The sequence below is a fragment of the Dunckerocampus dactyliophorus genome, chromosome 3, assembly GCF_027744805.1.
Source record: "Dunckerocampus dactyliophorus isolate RoL2022-P2 chromosome 3, RoL_Ddac_1.1, whole genome shotgun sequence".
NCBI classification, from domain to species: Eukaryota; Metazoa; Chordata; class Actinopteri; order Syngnathiformes; family Syngnathidae; genus Dunckerocampus; species Dunckerocampus dactyliophorus.
In genome coordinates this window covers 23,388,534-23,403,751 of record NC_072821.1, presented here as the reverse complement: position 1 = coordinate 23,403,751, position 15,218 = coordinate 23,388,534, and the positions used below count along the sequence as shown (strand labels likewise).

At 41.0% G+C, this 15,218-nt stretch overlaps 1 protein-coding gene across 1 annotated transcript; it reads right to left on the bottom strand.

Moving 5' to 3' along the window:
• Positions 1 to 6,913: 6,913 nt before the first annotated feature.
• Positions 6,914 to 14,900, bottom strand: slc35c1 (solute carrier family 35 member C1). The gene is made up of 2 exons (XM_054770937.1): positions 14,296 to 14,900; positions 6,914 to 8,601 (listed from the first exon to the last, which is right to left on the bottom strand). Exons 1-2 carry the CDS (start codon positions 14,807 to 14,809, stop codon positions 8,024 to 8,026), a joined length of 1,092 nt encoding a protein of 363 aa, XP_054626912.1. The 5' UTR covers positions 14,810 to 14,900; the 3' UTR covers positions 6,914 to 8,023.
• Positions 14,901 to 15,218: the final 318 nt, after the last annotated feature.

Sequence of the window (15,218 nt, the reverse complement as noted above, 5' to 3'; positions counted from 1 at the left end):
TTCGGCATGGAATTTGCTTTTTTCAAAACAAGGTGCAATTACGTTAGCCTCCAAACTTGCCATTTTGTGTATTCTTAACTCTCCCGGTCATCAATTCTATGTCTTTTTCTAGCTTTGTTTACCTGCACACCCAAGTCCATGTAAAACTACTTCCAGGTGAACTCGGCGTGCAAAACAGAATCACAAAATGAGCTTGATGCGCTTATTGTACATCTTCCTCATATTTGATTTAATAGATATTAATTAAGAAAACCAAAACATTTCCTATTTCTGTGACCTGATTTTGACCCAATTAAATGAACATATAGTCCATTGATAAGCAATTCGGTAAAAAAAAGGGACCATGCGTAGCCAATTTACATGAGATCCATGTAAATTGTTTTAATAAAAGTTTTGGTCAACGGTTTTGTATTTTATCAGTTAGATGACATTGGCATATAGAAAATACGACCTTGTTTTCCATCACAATGTCCCTACCGTCATCTCCATTCAGAACACCTACACTCATTCCGTGGCAGTTGGAAAGAGTAAAAAAAACCCTTTTTCTCCAGCTAGGCAGAATAATAGTGAATTATGAAGAAATGATTGGCTTTCTGTGGTCCGTGGTCGTACGGTTATGAGAACTTCTATAAGGGCAATCTACATTCAATTGTTTGTGGCAGTTTCAAAATGAATGTACTCATGGTTGCGAGAGAAAATGCCACAACAGTTTCAGAAAATAATGTTTATATTAAAGTAGCTATAAATTTATTCAAGAGTTAAGGCTTATATTAATGTGAATATGACGACGGAAAATAAAGGGGAACAGTGATGTTGTGACATGGCTGTTTGCATAGAAAATTAAATATAATAAGGGTCTTGTATTTCAGTGGCATCACTCACTGATCAAACTCTTCAAGGACAATCCAAACCTAAAGGGACACTGACGTTGGCTATTATACTACACACTACAGTATTGTATACAAATATCACAAGTAGTTCCTCTTGAAACCTATTCCAGTTGTTAAATTCAAGTCATGGACATTGATATCCATCCATGCATTTTCCTCTACTTATCCGGGTCCAGGTCGCGGGGGCAGCAGTCTCAGTAGGGAAGCCCAGACTTCCTGGTCCCCGGCCACCTCCTCCAGCTCCACCGTGAGGACACCAAGGCGTTCCTCGATTTGGTGCTCGATTAGGAGAGTCCGTGGGGACGGCCGTGAAAATGTAGCTTTTTCATATGACGTCGGGTATATTTTCATTCGTATGCATGATTTTTAGGTAAATTACCTCTTCCTTTTCAATTTCGTATTGGATTTACTATACTGAGTGTTGGACCACATAAAGTCATACAAGTGCTTTGAAAGTTAAGTCCAACTTTAAGGCTTTCAAACTCACAGATCAGCGATTCAGGAGAGATAAAAGGTATGTAGGATATAAATTCACTTGAATATCTATCTATCAGATGAAATTTCATTAAAATCTGATGGCGTGAAATATAATTTTGCCCCAGAATTACTGTGTGCATGCAATTTTTAGTGCAGCGTGGAAACGAATACAGCGTGCTGTGGCCTACATGAAAATTATGACCCTTGATTTTCTTCCCTGAACTGTAAATGGCTACTCTGTTGACTTTTAAAACAGATGTCTCAGTCTCAGTTATTATATACTTTGTAGTTTTGCTTGACTCAATGTTAAAGCAATAGGAATCAAAGGCATTATTTCCCGGTATGAAATTTGCTCTAACTTCTTTTATACTTGGGGTAAAGAAGTTGAAGTTGAAAATTAAAGTTGAAGTCATGTTTTATCAGATAGAATTAATCACAGATTAGTCTATTTAATTAAATTATACCTGATTCCCTTACAAAAAACGTGAATCTAGGAAACTTCACCTGCACTGTCCAGTATCCATGTATTTACTTTACAGTCAGACTGGTTGAATTTTTGGCAAAAGAGTTACTGAATCGATTTACAGTTACTGAATCGTTTTGGAACATATCGTTCTAAATGAACCAATATTGTCCTTGAATCGTATCAGCAACCACGAATCATGATACGAATGGAACCGTTATTAAAACGAATCGTGACACCACTATTAAATAAAGGATCAGAAGAAGCCAAATTACAGTCGTCCCTTACCACTTTCCGGTTCAAATTTCGTTGCTTGATAAAAATGGACTAAATGAACGAAAATACAAATACAAAGCATTCAGAAGACGCATTTAAAGACGTGATATGTGGTATTCAACACTAGGTGTCAGTAATGTGACTGTAACGATGGGTATGTTGTGGGGTTCTGAGCTGCTGCTTAAGACTGTGGACTATAGAGGGCAGTGACATTTTGCATGCTGGTTTAGAGCTAGCATTTAGGAAATAAATCCATAGAAGAAAACTAGGAAGTATTGAACTGTTGATGATGTGTTTTGAGCATCTGCCTGACAGACATAGTGACCTGTGTCTATTTCAAATAAAAAGGTTGACTAATTTACAGCCACCCTGATGTGTTCAGACAATAGGCACCGCAATAAGTATGCTGTCCAGAAAAAACAAGGAACTCTCCGAAAGCTAATGTGTTAGTCTGTTATGTTTTGTTTATGTCTAACATGTCTTACTTTCTGTTATTATGTCTACTATATTAGCTAATACTACTGTAAAGGAGACAATAGGGGTGTTATTTCATTTCTAGAGGGCTGTAATAATGTTAAAAAAATGTATTTAGAAGGTTTTAAACAGGTTTCCTATGCTCCTGCTACCTCAGTAAACGAGGGGTTACTGTAATTGTTGTCAAAGATATCCGGGAACTGGACAAATTCAAGATCACATCAGCATGAGCACACGCAGTGACGGTTCTAGCTTCAAGTCAAGTCCCCCTTTCCTCAGTACCTCTTTTTACACGGTTGACAACTGGCAGATGGCCGTGATCATGTTGTGAATCCTGACATAGTGCACAACTATGAATTAAAGTTGATGGTGCCTATGAGAATAATAAGGTCATGCTAATGAGGAAAACTGGATGTAGGAAGTCCAGAGGAAATATATCCATGTGTCTCATTACAAAACGGTTTGAAGGATAGTTTAAAAATTACTTTGAAGCTAAAACTTTGATATTCCAAAAAATATTCCCATACAGTGCTCTAAGACAAATATGTTTACCATTGCTTCATCTTGCAGTAGCTGTCAAGCTCCGTACATTTTGCTGAGAGCAAGGCTGTCAGGTTTGTCTTACTTCATTTCATGCTATAATTTATTATCCAGGCCTAGTGGTTACCTCACCAGCCTCAAAGTCAAGAGTCTCCATCTTACGTGACCCAAATGAGGAGGAAAATTAGTGGATGGATTTATCCATTACACAAGCCAAGCATTATCTCTATTTCTGTGAGTTATATTGTACAAGTGGTCATGTTGTCATTTTTTTTCCCCAGTTGTCTTTCGGCTTCTCCCATCAGGTGTCGCTACACAGTGAGTCACTCACATAATTTGATTGCCTTTGCTTTTACACTAAATGGCTTTACAGACAATATCCAGGCTTGAAATGTCACTGGACATCTCCAGTTGGTTTGTGTTGGGTCACGGGCTGGGAATCAAACCAGTGCAGCTTCATCTGATTGTTGTGGTGGGTCAGTGCCCCACTTGGGTATCCATCCATCCATTTTCTATACCGCTTCTCCTCATTAGGGTGGCGGGGGCATGCTGGAGCCTATCCCAGCTGACTTTGGGCGACAGGCGGGGTACATCCTGGACTAGTCGACAGCCAATCGTAGGGCACATAAACAAACAACCATTCATACTCACATTCATACCTATGGACAATTGTGGTCTCTCTAAAACAGGGATCGCCAACCCGTCGATCGTGATCTACTAGTCAATCTTTGGGACTTTGTCGGTCACGAGAACATTTTGAAAAAAAAATTATTATCACATCAGTGCCCTCATCTCCCAGACAGCGACAGGCATTCATTTTGTCCACTGAACACGTCTGTATGCATCGCCGCTATCCAGGTAGAAACCACGAGCCCAAGCAAAGAGCCTCGTCCCCAAAACCCGCCGGTGGTACACTAGTAAACCGACTCACCCCCCCCCCCCCGGGCTAGCAAAAAGGTCACGTGAGAAAGGGAGGGAGCCACACCGCGCAGCAGCGATGTGCTTGCGGCACAACAGTAATTATTGCACGTCGAAAGGGCTCAAAGTCTGCCTTTGCTACCTGAAAGTAAAGGCACAAATATAACCCAATAGACGTGCACCTCCCAAAAAATCTTTGAGCCGCGATGCTGCTCGTTAAGGGCAGACTGTTGTAGGCATGGACCAGCCCCTCTCTTTCCTCAATCTGCATCGCTCGCCCACTACACTGAGCCAACAAGCCAAATACACTGCTCAAAAAAATTAGAGGAACACTTCGAAAACACATGAGATCTAAACTGGGGGGAAAATGATCTTGACTATCTTTCCTGATAATAAGTGGGTGATGTATTAGTAACAAAATGATGCCACATCATTTGATAGAAATGATAATGATCACCCTATAGAGGGGGGAAATCAAAGACACCCCAAAAATGAAAGTGAAAAAATGATGCAGCACACTGGTCCATTTTGCTAAAATGTCATTGTAGCAACTCAAAATGATTCTCAGTAGTTTGTGTGGCCCCCACGTGCTTGTACGCATGCCTGACAACGTCGGGGCATGCTCCTAATGATACTATGGATGGTGTCCTGGGGGATCTCCTCCCAGATCTGGACCAGGGCATCACTGCGGTACCTGGACGCATGGAGGAGATTCCAGGAGACAGGTAGTTACTCCAGGAGAGCTGGACAGGGCCATAAGTCAAAGTCCTTCAACTCTCAGCAGGATCGGTATCCGCTCCTTTGTGCAAAGAGGAACAGGATGAGCACTGCCAGAGCCCTACAAAATGACCTCCAGCAGGCCACTGGTGTGAATGTTTCTGACCAAACAATCAGAAACAGGCTCCATGAGGGTGGCCTGAGGGCCCGACGTCTTGTAGTGGGCCCTGTGCTCACTGCCCAGCACCGTAGAGCTTGATTGGCATTTGCCATAGACCACCAGAATTGGCAACTACACCACTGGTGCCCTGTGCTCTTCACTGATGAGAGCAAGTTCAACCTGAGCACATGCGACAGACGTGAAAGGGTCTGGAGATGCCGTGGAGAACGTTATGCTGCCTGCAACATCATTCAGCATGACCGGTTTGGTGGTGGGTCAGTGATGGTCTGGGGAGGCATATCCCTGGAAGGACGCACAGACCTCTACAGGTTAGATAACGGCACCCTGACTGCTATTAGGGATCGGGATAAAATCCTTGGACCCATTGTCAGAACCTACGCTGGTGCAGTGGGACCTGGGTTCCTCCTGGTCCACGACAATGCCCGACCTCATGTGGCTAGTGTATGCAGGTAGTTCCTGGAGGATGAAGGAATTGATACCATTGGCTGGCCCCCACGTTCACCTGACCTAAACCCAATAGAACACCTCTGGGACATTATGTTTAGGTCCATCCGACGCCGCCAGGTTGCTCCTCAAACTGTCCAGGAGCTCAATGATGCCCTGGTCCAGATCTGGGAGGAGATCCCCCCGGGACACCATCCATAGTCCTATTAGGAGCATGCCCCGACCTTGTCAGGCATGCGTACAAGCACGTGGGGGCCACACAAACTACTGAGAATTTGATTTCCCCCCTCTATAGGGTGACCATTTTCATTTCTATCAAATTATGTGGCATCATTTTGTTACTAATACATCACCCACTTATTATCAGGAAAGATATTCAAGGTCATTTTCCCCCCAGTTTAGATCTGATGTGTTCCTCTAATTTTTTTGAGCAGTATAGTTGTGGTTTCCTCATGAAGGCGACACCACAGGCCCAACCCGAACCAAGAGCCACAAAAGTAGGGGTGCCCAATGTGCGGCTCTAGGGCCATCTGCGGCCAGTGCCTCATTTGTCACTGCACCACTGCAGAAACAAAATCAAAAAACAGCAAAAATGATTTAAAAAATACAGCAAAAATGTTGAAACCGGCAAACAATAACACAAACCATATATTGTGCATGTGCATATATATATATATATATATATATATACTGTATATATATAGAGAGAGAGAGAGAGAGAGAGAGAGATAGATATAATTTTCTCGACAGATATATGTACAGTATGAAAGGTTTTAAGCATCGTGTGTCAGAAGCGTTGATGTATGGTCAAACCTATGATTTTTTGAAAGTTCAACCTTTTGTAAGTATTCCTGCCAAGTTTTAAGATTCTAACATGCTTCTTATATTTTTTGCGCCTACAGGAAGTAATCAAAGCAAAAAGGCCGGGAATGCTCACAAGAGGAATCCTCTTCCACCAAAACAATGCACCAGCCCACACCTCAGTGGCTGCCATCGCAACAAGTCACGATTGTGGATTCGAACTTGTTCCCCATCCACCTTATTCGCCAGACCTGGCCCCCTCCGACTTCTATCTTTTCTCCCAAATGAAAAAAGCCTTGGCTGGACGCCATTTTGCCAGTGATGATGATGTCATAGCTGCAGTTGAGGGATTTCTTGAGTCCCAAACAAGAGAGTTATTCTACACCGGGATAAAAGCGCTTCAGCGCCGTTGGAGGAGGGTGTTTAGCCCTTGGGGGGGACTATGTTGAAAAATAAAATAAATGATCAAAAATCCCTTTTACTTTTTCTTATGCTTAAAACTTTTCATACATCCCTCGTGTATATATATATATATATATATATATATCTATATACTTGTATATACTGTATATATATATATATCCCGCTTGTTGACACATTTGCTTAGAGAATTATTACAATTTTGTAGTCAGTTTATCTAAAAGCTTTCTATTTATTTTGCATTCCTTAAAGCTGTATGTCCTCCACAAGCCTGCATTGTTTTTTTTTTCTCCGTCGGGATAATATTTAGGCATCAAAACTCAAAACTCATTCTACACCAAAATGGCATGTTTAATTCACCAGTCATTCACATATTTTGCTGATTAATCATGGAATACAACTTTGGGAACTTACAAAATCAATAAATAATCATTAAGCCTTACTGAATATTTTCTTTCACACAACCTCATGAGTATTGATTTTGCTCTGTACTGTACAGATATTTTACTATTTTAAGTGGTGATAATCCAAACCGTCAATATACAAGGCTACTGCTATGGTGAATGAGGGTGCAATTGTTCAATGTAATGTGTGGAAAGTATAATAAAGACTGTTTTCCAACAACACAGAACCCAACAGGTAACATATGAAATAGTATTGAATTACCTAACTCTGTAAAAATATAAACATTAAAAATACACATTAAAAATATTGTGGTCATTGTATAATTAATTGTACAGTGTAACACAACCACTGGTAAATTGAATCACATACATATATATAAAAGACATGGTATAATACAGAGTTAAAATTATGCCAAAATCTCACAAACACTAAACATCAAGGGAAAGGCTTCTTGAGACGTCATCTGTACTTCTGTAAAGAAGGTGTCGGACGTTTCGCTCCTCATCCGAAGAGCTTTGTCAGCGAACTAACAAGTGCTGGTAGCCTAGGCCTTAAATACAGTCAGAGTGGGCGGAATCGGTGTGCCAACACCCTCCTCCTATTGGTTCCTTACACTAAGACTGGGAGGAGTTGTCCTCACATTAGCACCTCCGATCAAAGGGAAGTGTAGCTCCCTGTAGTTGGGTATGAACGACTCTGATACTGGCTAATTGAAGAACTATGTTCCTTTGTATATGTAAAACATGCTGTATTTGTTTCTAAAGGTGCATTTCTTATATGCAAAACAAAATGCATTAGTTTATGAACGATGTTTTGTATTTGCAAACCACACTGAGTCTGTGAAACATTAGGCGTGAGTAAAACATGTTTTGCGTGTTTGTGAGGATTTGGCAAAAATGTAACTCCATAATATAATCTCTATAAAACCCACAACATAAACCTCAGTTCTCCCCCAGATCACTGAAAAAATTCAAGTCATGTATGCTAATAAAACTATTATTTTATAAAACGGGGGTTTTACACCCCCATGTTGCTTTTTTCCCCGAGAAGTTTTTCATTGGTGGAATCCTGAGGCTGCTTGGTGGGAGTCCTCTTCATTTCTTGACTTTTGACCCATGTGTAGGCTGAAGAACCGCCAAGAACCAACATGTTGCTGGTCCACCACAGAAAGCTTTTACTAGAAGAGTTGTACACCACTGCAATAACAGTCTGAGCACAGGCCTTTGCTGTCCCTGAGACATTATGTGTCAGTGGACTCGTATACTTGATCTCGAGGCCTGTGACATAACCAATGGCAAAACCGAACACTCCACCAAGTGTCATCATGCCCCAAAAACTCATATCACTGAGGCGACTAAAACTGGCGACACGGTCCATCTCTCCAGAAAGAAGAATAAGTGGGAGGAAGAGAATGCAAGCGTTGACATTGTTGTAGTAGGACAGTTTCCAGATATTTTCATCAACCGCAAGCATTGTCTTTTTAGTGTAGATGGCATTGAGCGATACACAGGCACTAGCGAACACTCCAAAGAAAACACCTGACCAGGAAAGGGAGCCTGCTATGCCCTCCTGGTCCACACCAAGCCAGAATCCACCTGAGAAAAAAACACAAGCAGTGTTATTTGCAGCTGAATCCTTAAAGGGAAACATCAAAATACCTTACTTGTTCAGAGATAACCGACAATGTTATTTTTGGAAAACAATGAAAAGGAGGAGGGCAGCATGGGTCAGGTAGATACACTGTAGCTCCTACTCTTGGTGCTCTATAAAAGACTTGGTACTACTATTGCAGGGTCATCACTGACGGTCTGAGTTAGATAGCATTGTAAACACTTCTTTCTACCTTAAAGCAGTGTTTACCAACATTTTTTGTCTTGTATACCCCCCAGAGCCTTTTTGTACGTGTTGATAATTGCCCCAAAGTACAATGTCACACAACTGTGAAGATTTTAGGTACAGCTGTGCCACAAGCTGGAGGAAACTTATTGGTGCGCACACGTTCCATTTTATTATCTAGCTTAATATGAAATGACTGAGAACATTTACTTATCGTGTTGGAAATTAAATGTTTCCACGTATCCCCTGCAATTTGCTCACGGAGCCCTGGTTGGGAATCACTGCCTTAAAGTGCCATACAAATTTACCTCTTCATTTTCAATGTGCACTTTTCACTGTTACCCTGGTTAGTTAGTAGGATTGCACAAAATCTACTCATTAGAATCTTTCAGGGCATTGTAACGATTGCAGCTGGACTGTTGGTTGGGGTTATCTATATCCTCTTCTTGAGCGGTCCTATCTAGTCTTTGAGGATGAACTGAAATAACGCCTGCTCGGATGACACGTTATAACACTAGACATGGTGGTCTCGATGAGGGAAAGATCTTTATATTTGGTAACATTTATTGGTAACATTTTGTGTAACCATGGCAATGTAATTTACAACCAAAGTTGAAAACTGTCAATTTATTTAAGGGCATACCGTGCAGATAATAGCAACCGGCAACGAAACAACGCTTGGCCAGAGTTTAGCAACAGGTAGGCAAATCTAACTTTTGAGTGACAACAATGCCGGTAAAGCCCCGGTCACACCGCCCGAACTTTGCTGTAGCGTCCCTGGAGCGGTGAAAAAAAATCATCACCGCTCGTAACCGCGCAGAAAATGAGAAAAAAAAGAAAGCACGGGCGTTGTCCTAGAGGTGCACCGCTGAAGCCGCCGTTGCTTTAGTGTTGGTTTAACGGTAGCGAATGTTGGTTTAGCGGTGACGCGAGTGTTGATAGAGCAGTGGCATCCTCATTGTTCTGTGGGTGGTGTCGAATAAACAAGCCTACTAGTTATTTATGGCTTTAATCGCCAGATCTGCTCCCATGCATCATGCAGCTCCACACTCACACAACTGTTGTCCCATTCGCAGTCCCACAGTGCCCTCTACTGGTCAACATGTAGCAGTATAAATATAATGTGTCTGCAAACACTACACTCATGAAGTGCCGGAAGGCTCATTCCACAGCTCCACCATCAGCTTGTCATCTCCGTGGTAGAACAGTTTTACTGTAACTTTGAGCAAATTTGATATAACTGAGGTCTGCACTCAACGGCTATTCCAAATGGGCTCCTCGTTCATTTCTCCCCGTATTAATAGCGAAATTATGCTCCGCCTCTGACACCTCCATACCAACGGCAAACCAAAGTTCATCACCGCAATGGATCGCTGCTTCATCGCTGCTTCAACGCCTGACACCGTTCCAGCAATCCCGTGTCCGCATGTGAGTGAATGCCAGAACCGGTTCACTTTCCCATTATATTACATTAATAATATAAGACATAGTCGAACAATTATAAAACATACTCAGTCATATTTAAACATCCCTAAGACAAATCCAGTTATTTAAAAAAAGCATTGCTCTGCCAAAATTTTCCAAACACTTACTCAAGCAAGGACGATCTTGGACCCGTATCGGAGGACATAAAATTCAAAGCATGATTCCAGAACGAGAGCAATTTGAGCACTTATTGAGTCAGTTTAATGTTGACGTTTTTGTGTTGACAGAAACCTGGCTAACAGGTTCTTCCCTGAGGCTACCATACATATGGCAGGATTGAATGTGTTTAGGAAGGACATGGATCAAGGTAAAGGAGTGGTGTAGTTTATGTGGGAGATACTTCAAAAGCATCACAGAGTGAATGGTCTGGTGATATTAAATTTCAACATATACTGTGCCATCAAAAGAAATTACCTTCACTGTTATTTGTATTTATTGGAAACCATCAACCAATACAGATTTTATGATACATTTAAAATTATTCTTAACCTTTCTTGTCCTAGTAAAGAGGTCATTTGAATTGGTCATTTTAATATTAATTGGAATAATAGGAAATAAAGAAAGACAAAATTGGAACAGATAACTAATATTTTCAGTATGGTTGAGTTAATTGAAAAACCAACCTGTATAACTAACCGGTCAAAAACAAGAATAGATTTTCTTGTCATACATAAAAATGAAATAATTTTCACAACCTATAACTTTTTACCAGATCTTTCCGATCACATTGCCATTTTTTGCTCGCAAACTAAGTAAGAACACGTTTCCAAATGTCTTGCATTGCACATCTTCTCATCCTTCTACGATGCAGTCCCAAAAGTCCAACATCAAAATCTGGCAGGACATTGATTAGACTGAAATTGTCTCATGTGATGATATCATTCTACTCCAAAATTAAAGATATCTTAGCTTTATTTAAAAAGAGGAGAAAGAAAAACAAAACCTCTAAAAAGTGGCTACCAAGGCTCAATGAAGAATGCAGGAAATTAGGAAAATTATAGGGGTAGTTCGTATATTTTTTTACATAAAGTTGTATGACGTCCCCATCAGCAGTGTAGCACATGTAGTGTAGTACAGTGTAGTTCATGTCAAAAAATCCAAACTATCCCTTTAATAAAAGAAATTAAAGGCTGAATCCCAATTCTACCCCTTACCCATAGGTTTTGCGCGTTCAGGAGAATCAAGTGGTGTCCCAATTCTCCTTAAACCGAAGAGTAAGGGGTAAGTGCTAAAAGGTACACACCCCTTGAAAACAAGTGCGGTCGCTGACCAGACTTGAAACTGAGAGGTATTAGGAGCTATAACACCCGCTGAGAAGATGGAAGTACGGAGACCGAAAGAAACATATAAATATAAGTAATTACGAATAATTATTGAGTTTCACAGTAACGTCACTCATGGTTTATTATATATTCAATCATTTGCTACTCCAAGTATATATTCGCCATGTTTTGAATTGTTGATTTTCGCAAGTTATCACTAGCCGGCTAACACCGATATCTGACTTCACTGCAATCCACTGCATTTAATAAATGATTAGACAATGATTAGATAGCAACCACATTAGCCTGTTCATTGCAAATTGTATTTTAACATAAATCGCTCGCTAGCAAGGGGATGTACATTACTGAACTGGCCGAGAGAGGGCCATGTTTGTGTCCGACTAAAGCGCCCCCTTGCTCGGCTACGGTGGGTAGATAGCCCCCGCTATATACTCCCAAGCTCCGTGGCAGCGCGGAGGCTGCTCGGATGCTCCTCGCCTGCCCATGGCAGGTGGCTAGCCCCGCTTCACAGTGTACAATGATGTCGGCGTTTTCTAATTTAATCATTCAACGCAGCACATTGTAGTGAAGCCCGTTTGCTGTGAATCATAGCCACCCTAGTCCACCAACAATTGTCAGACAGATTTGTTTTCAGCACACTATTACTATACTACTATTACTATTGTATTTACAATTACTTAATAGTTGTAGCCCATCATTCCTGCACATGCAGGAGATGCTCAAATTCCCTCAAATTGAAGGCGCTCATCATTAAAAATCACCTGCTTTAGTAACTGTCTGGAAAGAAAACCTGCAGCGTCTCGGCCCTCCATGGCACGAGTTTGACACCCCTGTTAAAGAGTATTAATGTTAAAAAGTGTTAATGAAGCCTAATAAGAACACCTGTTCTAGTCGGACTAAAGGCACAGTTCTAGCTATGTGTTGGGACATGCCGTGTAGGAGTCATTTTGTATGTTTCAGGAGGTGTTATAACGGTTTATGAATGTAAATTAACCTGTTATTAAGACATTTTGTGAAGATTTGTCGAGACTCTACGTCACTATTGTAGATGTTTTTCTACAATGCATTTTTTTGGTTATGTGATTTCTTTTAAGCGGTAAAATACTGTTGAACTATAATATGGGAATATGCATCTGCACCGCTTGAATAAATAAATAAACGCTCAGGCATGAGAAGATGCTAATTTTGGATCTCTCTCTCTATTGTGCACAGTCATTCGCTTGGCTACACAGCGCACTCTTGCCTGTGTAACCTTTGCTACTGGTCCAGATTCCCCTAAATGGACTTGATCCATCACCTTCGCTGAACTAATTAAGGTAAAATCCACCATGAGTGGAAAGGCAACAAGATCGACCAGAAGTGGCTCTGTAATACCTGAAATACCAGACACACAACATTCAATACAGGGTTTCCCCTAAGATATTTTTAAGCTGTGGTGGTTGGGCTGCACGGGAGGCAGACTGCTGCTGCTGTATCGTTGCGGCAGCCAATTTTTTGTGAGGTGTCGTGGGGGTCGTTTTCACAGGCTTAAACAAGAAATGAATGAATTAACTTTAAATACCTTTCCCTCTGTCTTTTCTTCCTCACCTTATCTGTCAAGTGTCAACAGGGCAGACAGTCGATTCCGGTGCACGTTTTTCACAATAAAGCGTAGTGAAATGTGTTTATGATCCTTGATATTGATATGTGATTTGATATTTTACTTCAAACTAATTGTGGTCAATATCAAAATAATACGTTATACATGTATCTATAATAGAACAGTGGTGCTCACACTTTTTCAGCCTGCGGGCTACTTTTAATGACCATGTCCCAAAGATCTGCCTCATACTACAAACAGAGAATGTACAGTATATATTTAGCATATTTATAAATATGAGTATTTATATACATTGTACATGTATATGAGGGGTGCACACACTTTTTCAACATGCATTTTACAAATCAAAATGATCTACCTCTTGCTATAAAACATAACATATACATATACATATATATATATATATATACATATAAAGTCTAACCCGTAAGCTTTGAAACTACTACGAAATGCTAATCCATCCATCCATCTTCTATTTTGCTTATCCTGGCACAGTATGTAGCCAATCAAGAAGCGAGCTGAGGAACATGGAAGCAGGCCTAAATAAACAACTCACCTCTGGCTTGCTCAGCAGCTCGCTTGTAAATCTGTGTGTGCAGCCCAGTTTTTTGCTGTTTTTCAATGTCACAGTTTGTATAAAAACTGTGTCTTTTATTTTAAAAAAAGGTGTTCTAAGGCAGGCTATATAAACATTGACATAATGTAGAAATGTAAGCGCCTTACTTTTTGGTCTGAAACATTTATTCTGAACCATTGCATTATCTCATCTGCCTATGTCACTGGCAGAAAGCAGTGAAGGGTAAAGACTTAGTGAGAATCAAGTGGTGTCCCATTTCTTAGTGGCTTCTTCCCCTTGGCCCTAGGTTTTAAGGGGTAGGGGTAAGACGAAGGGGAAGGGCAAAGGGGTAGAATTGGGATTCAGCCTTAATGACACAATGAAGTCATATGCCTGAGGTGAGTATCTATGAAATGTGTACAATAGGGTGATGATCCTTTGTGGGGTCTGTTCTACAGTATGTGCTACACTACGATAAATAAACAGTATGTAGTGTTTCAGAGTGATGGCAAGTAAACCACATACATACCTAGAATTATACCACAGCACAATATGGCATTGAAGGAAGTGGTCTGTTTCAGGATCACATACGTCATCAATACATTGAAGACTGTGGTGAGGGAACGTCCCACGGTGTAGAAGGCAACTCCGACATGTTTCAGGCACAGGTTGTTGAAGATGATCATGCCGACGAAGACGACCGACAGTGGCATAACTTCCCGAGATGTCTTCACGTCGAATTTGACCGACGGGAAGTCAATCAATCGCGGGCACAGAACAGACAACAACTGCATGATCCAGCAGAGTCCCACAGTCACCATGCACTGATAGAACGTCACAAACAGCGGTGCGTCCAGATCGCGGTTGTCCAGAAGATGATTATTGAGGAACACCATTGTTATGGAGACGAACCAGTACAAAGTTACCACAGCTGCTATCCTCACAGCCCGGAAAGTGAAGGTCTCTTCGAGTCCGTCTTGGTCCACAATTTCCTTGCCGGCCATCCTTAAAATACCAGAACGCTTCAGCTGCGTTCTATTCATGGTTGAATGGAATGATGAACATATAAGTCAGCGACAAATTGTAACTAACAAACCATGCCAGACGTGACTGTTATCCCGGCTGCACCATCGCTTCCGCCTATCCTTTCTTGAACGTCCGGTCTAAAATCAGACTGCGAAAATAAGACTGTCGGTCGGAAATAAACGCTATTTCCAGTATGCTGTAATATATGTACATTTATCAGTCAGATTATGTAAACGATTTAGTTTGTGGCGCTTATTAAGTAAAATGTTGTAATATTTAGGTGAGTTTTCATTTTGTACCGCTTATCTTGTTCAGGGTCACGGTGAGGTGAATTTTGTCATACGGCAATTAAAAGGGGGGAAACAGTGAGGACAGCTGTATACTAACACAAAAATTACTGTAGTGTTCTGTTCGTTAACTAGGTGC

Coding starts and splice junctions, on each gene's coding strand:
- slc35c1 (XM_054770937.1), bottom strand. CDS start 14,809: ATGAATAGAACGCAGCTGAAGCGTTCTGGTATTTTAAGGATGGCCGGC. Junction 8,602..14,295: donor GTGCTGTGGTATAATTCTAG/GTATGTATGTGG, acceptor TTTTTTTCTCAG/GTGGATTCTGGCTTGGTGTG.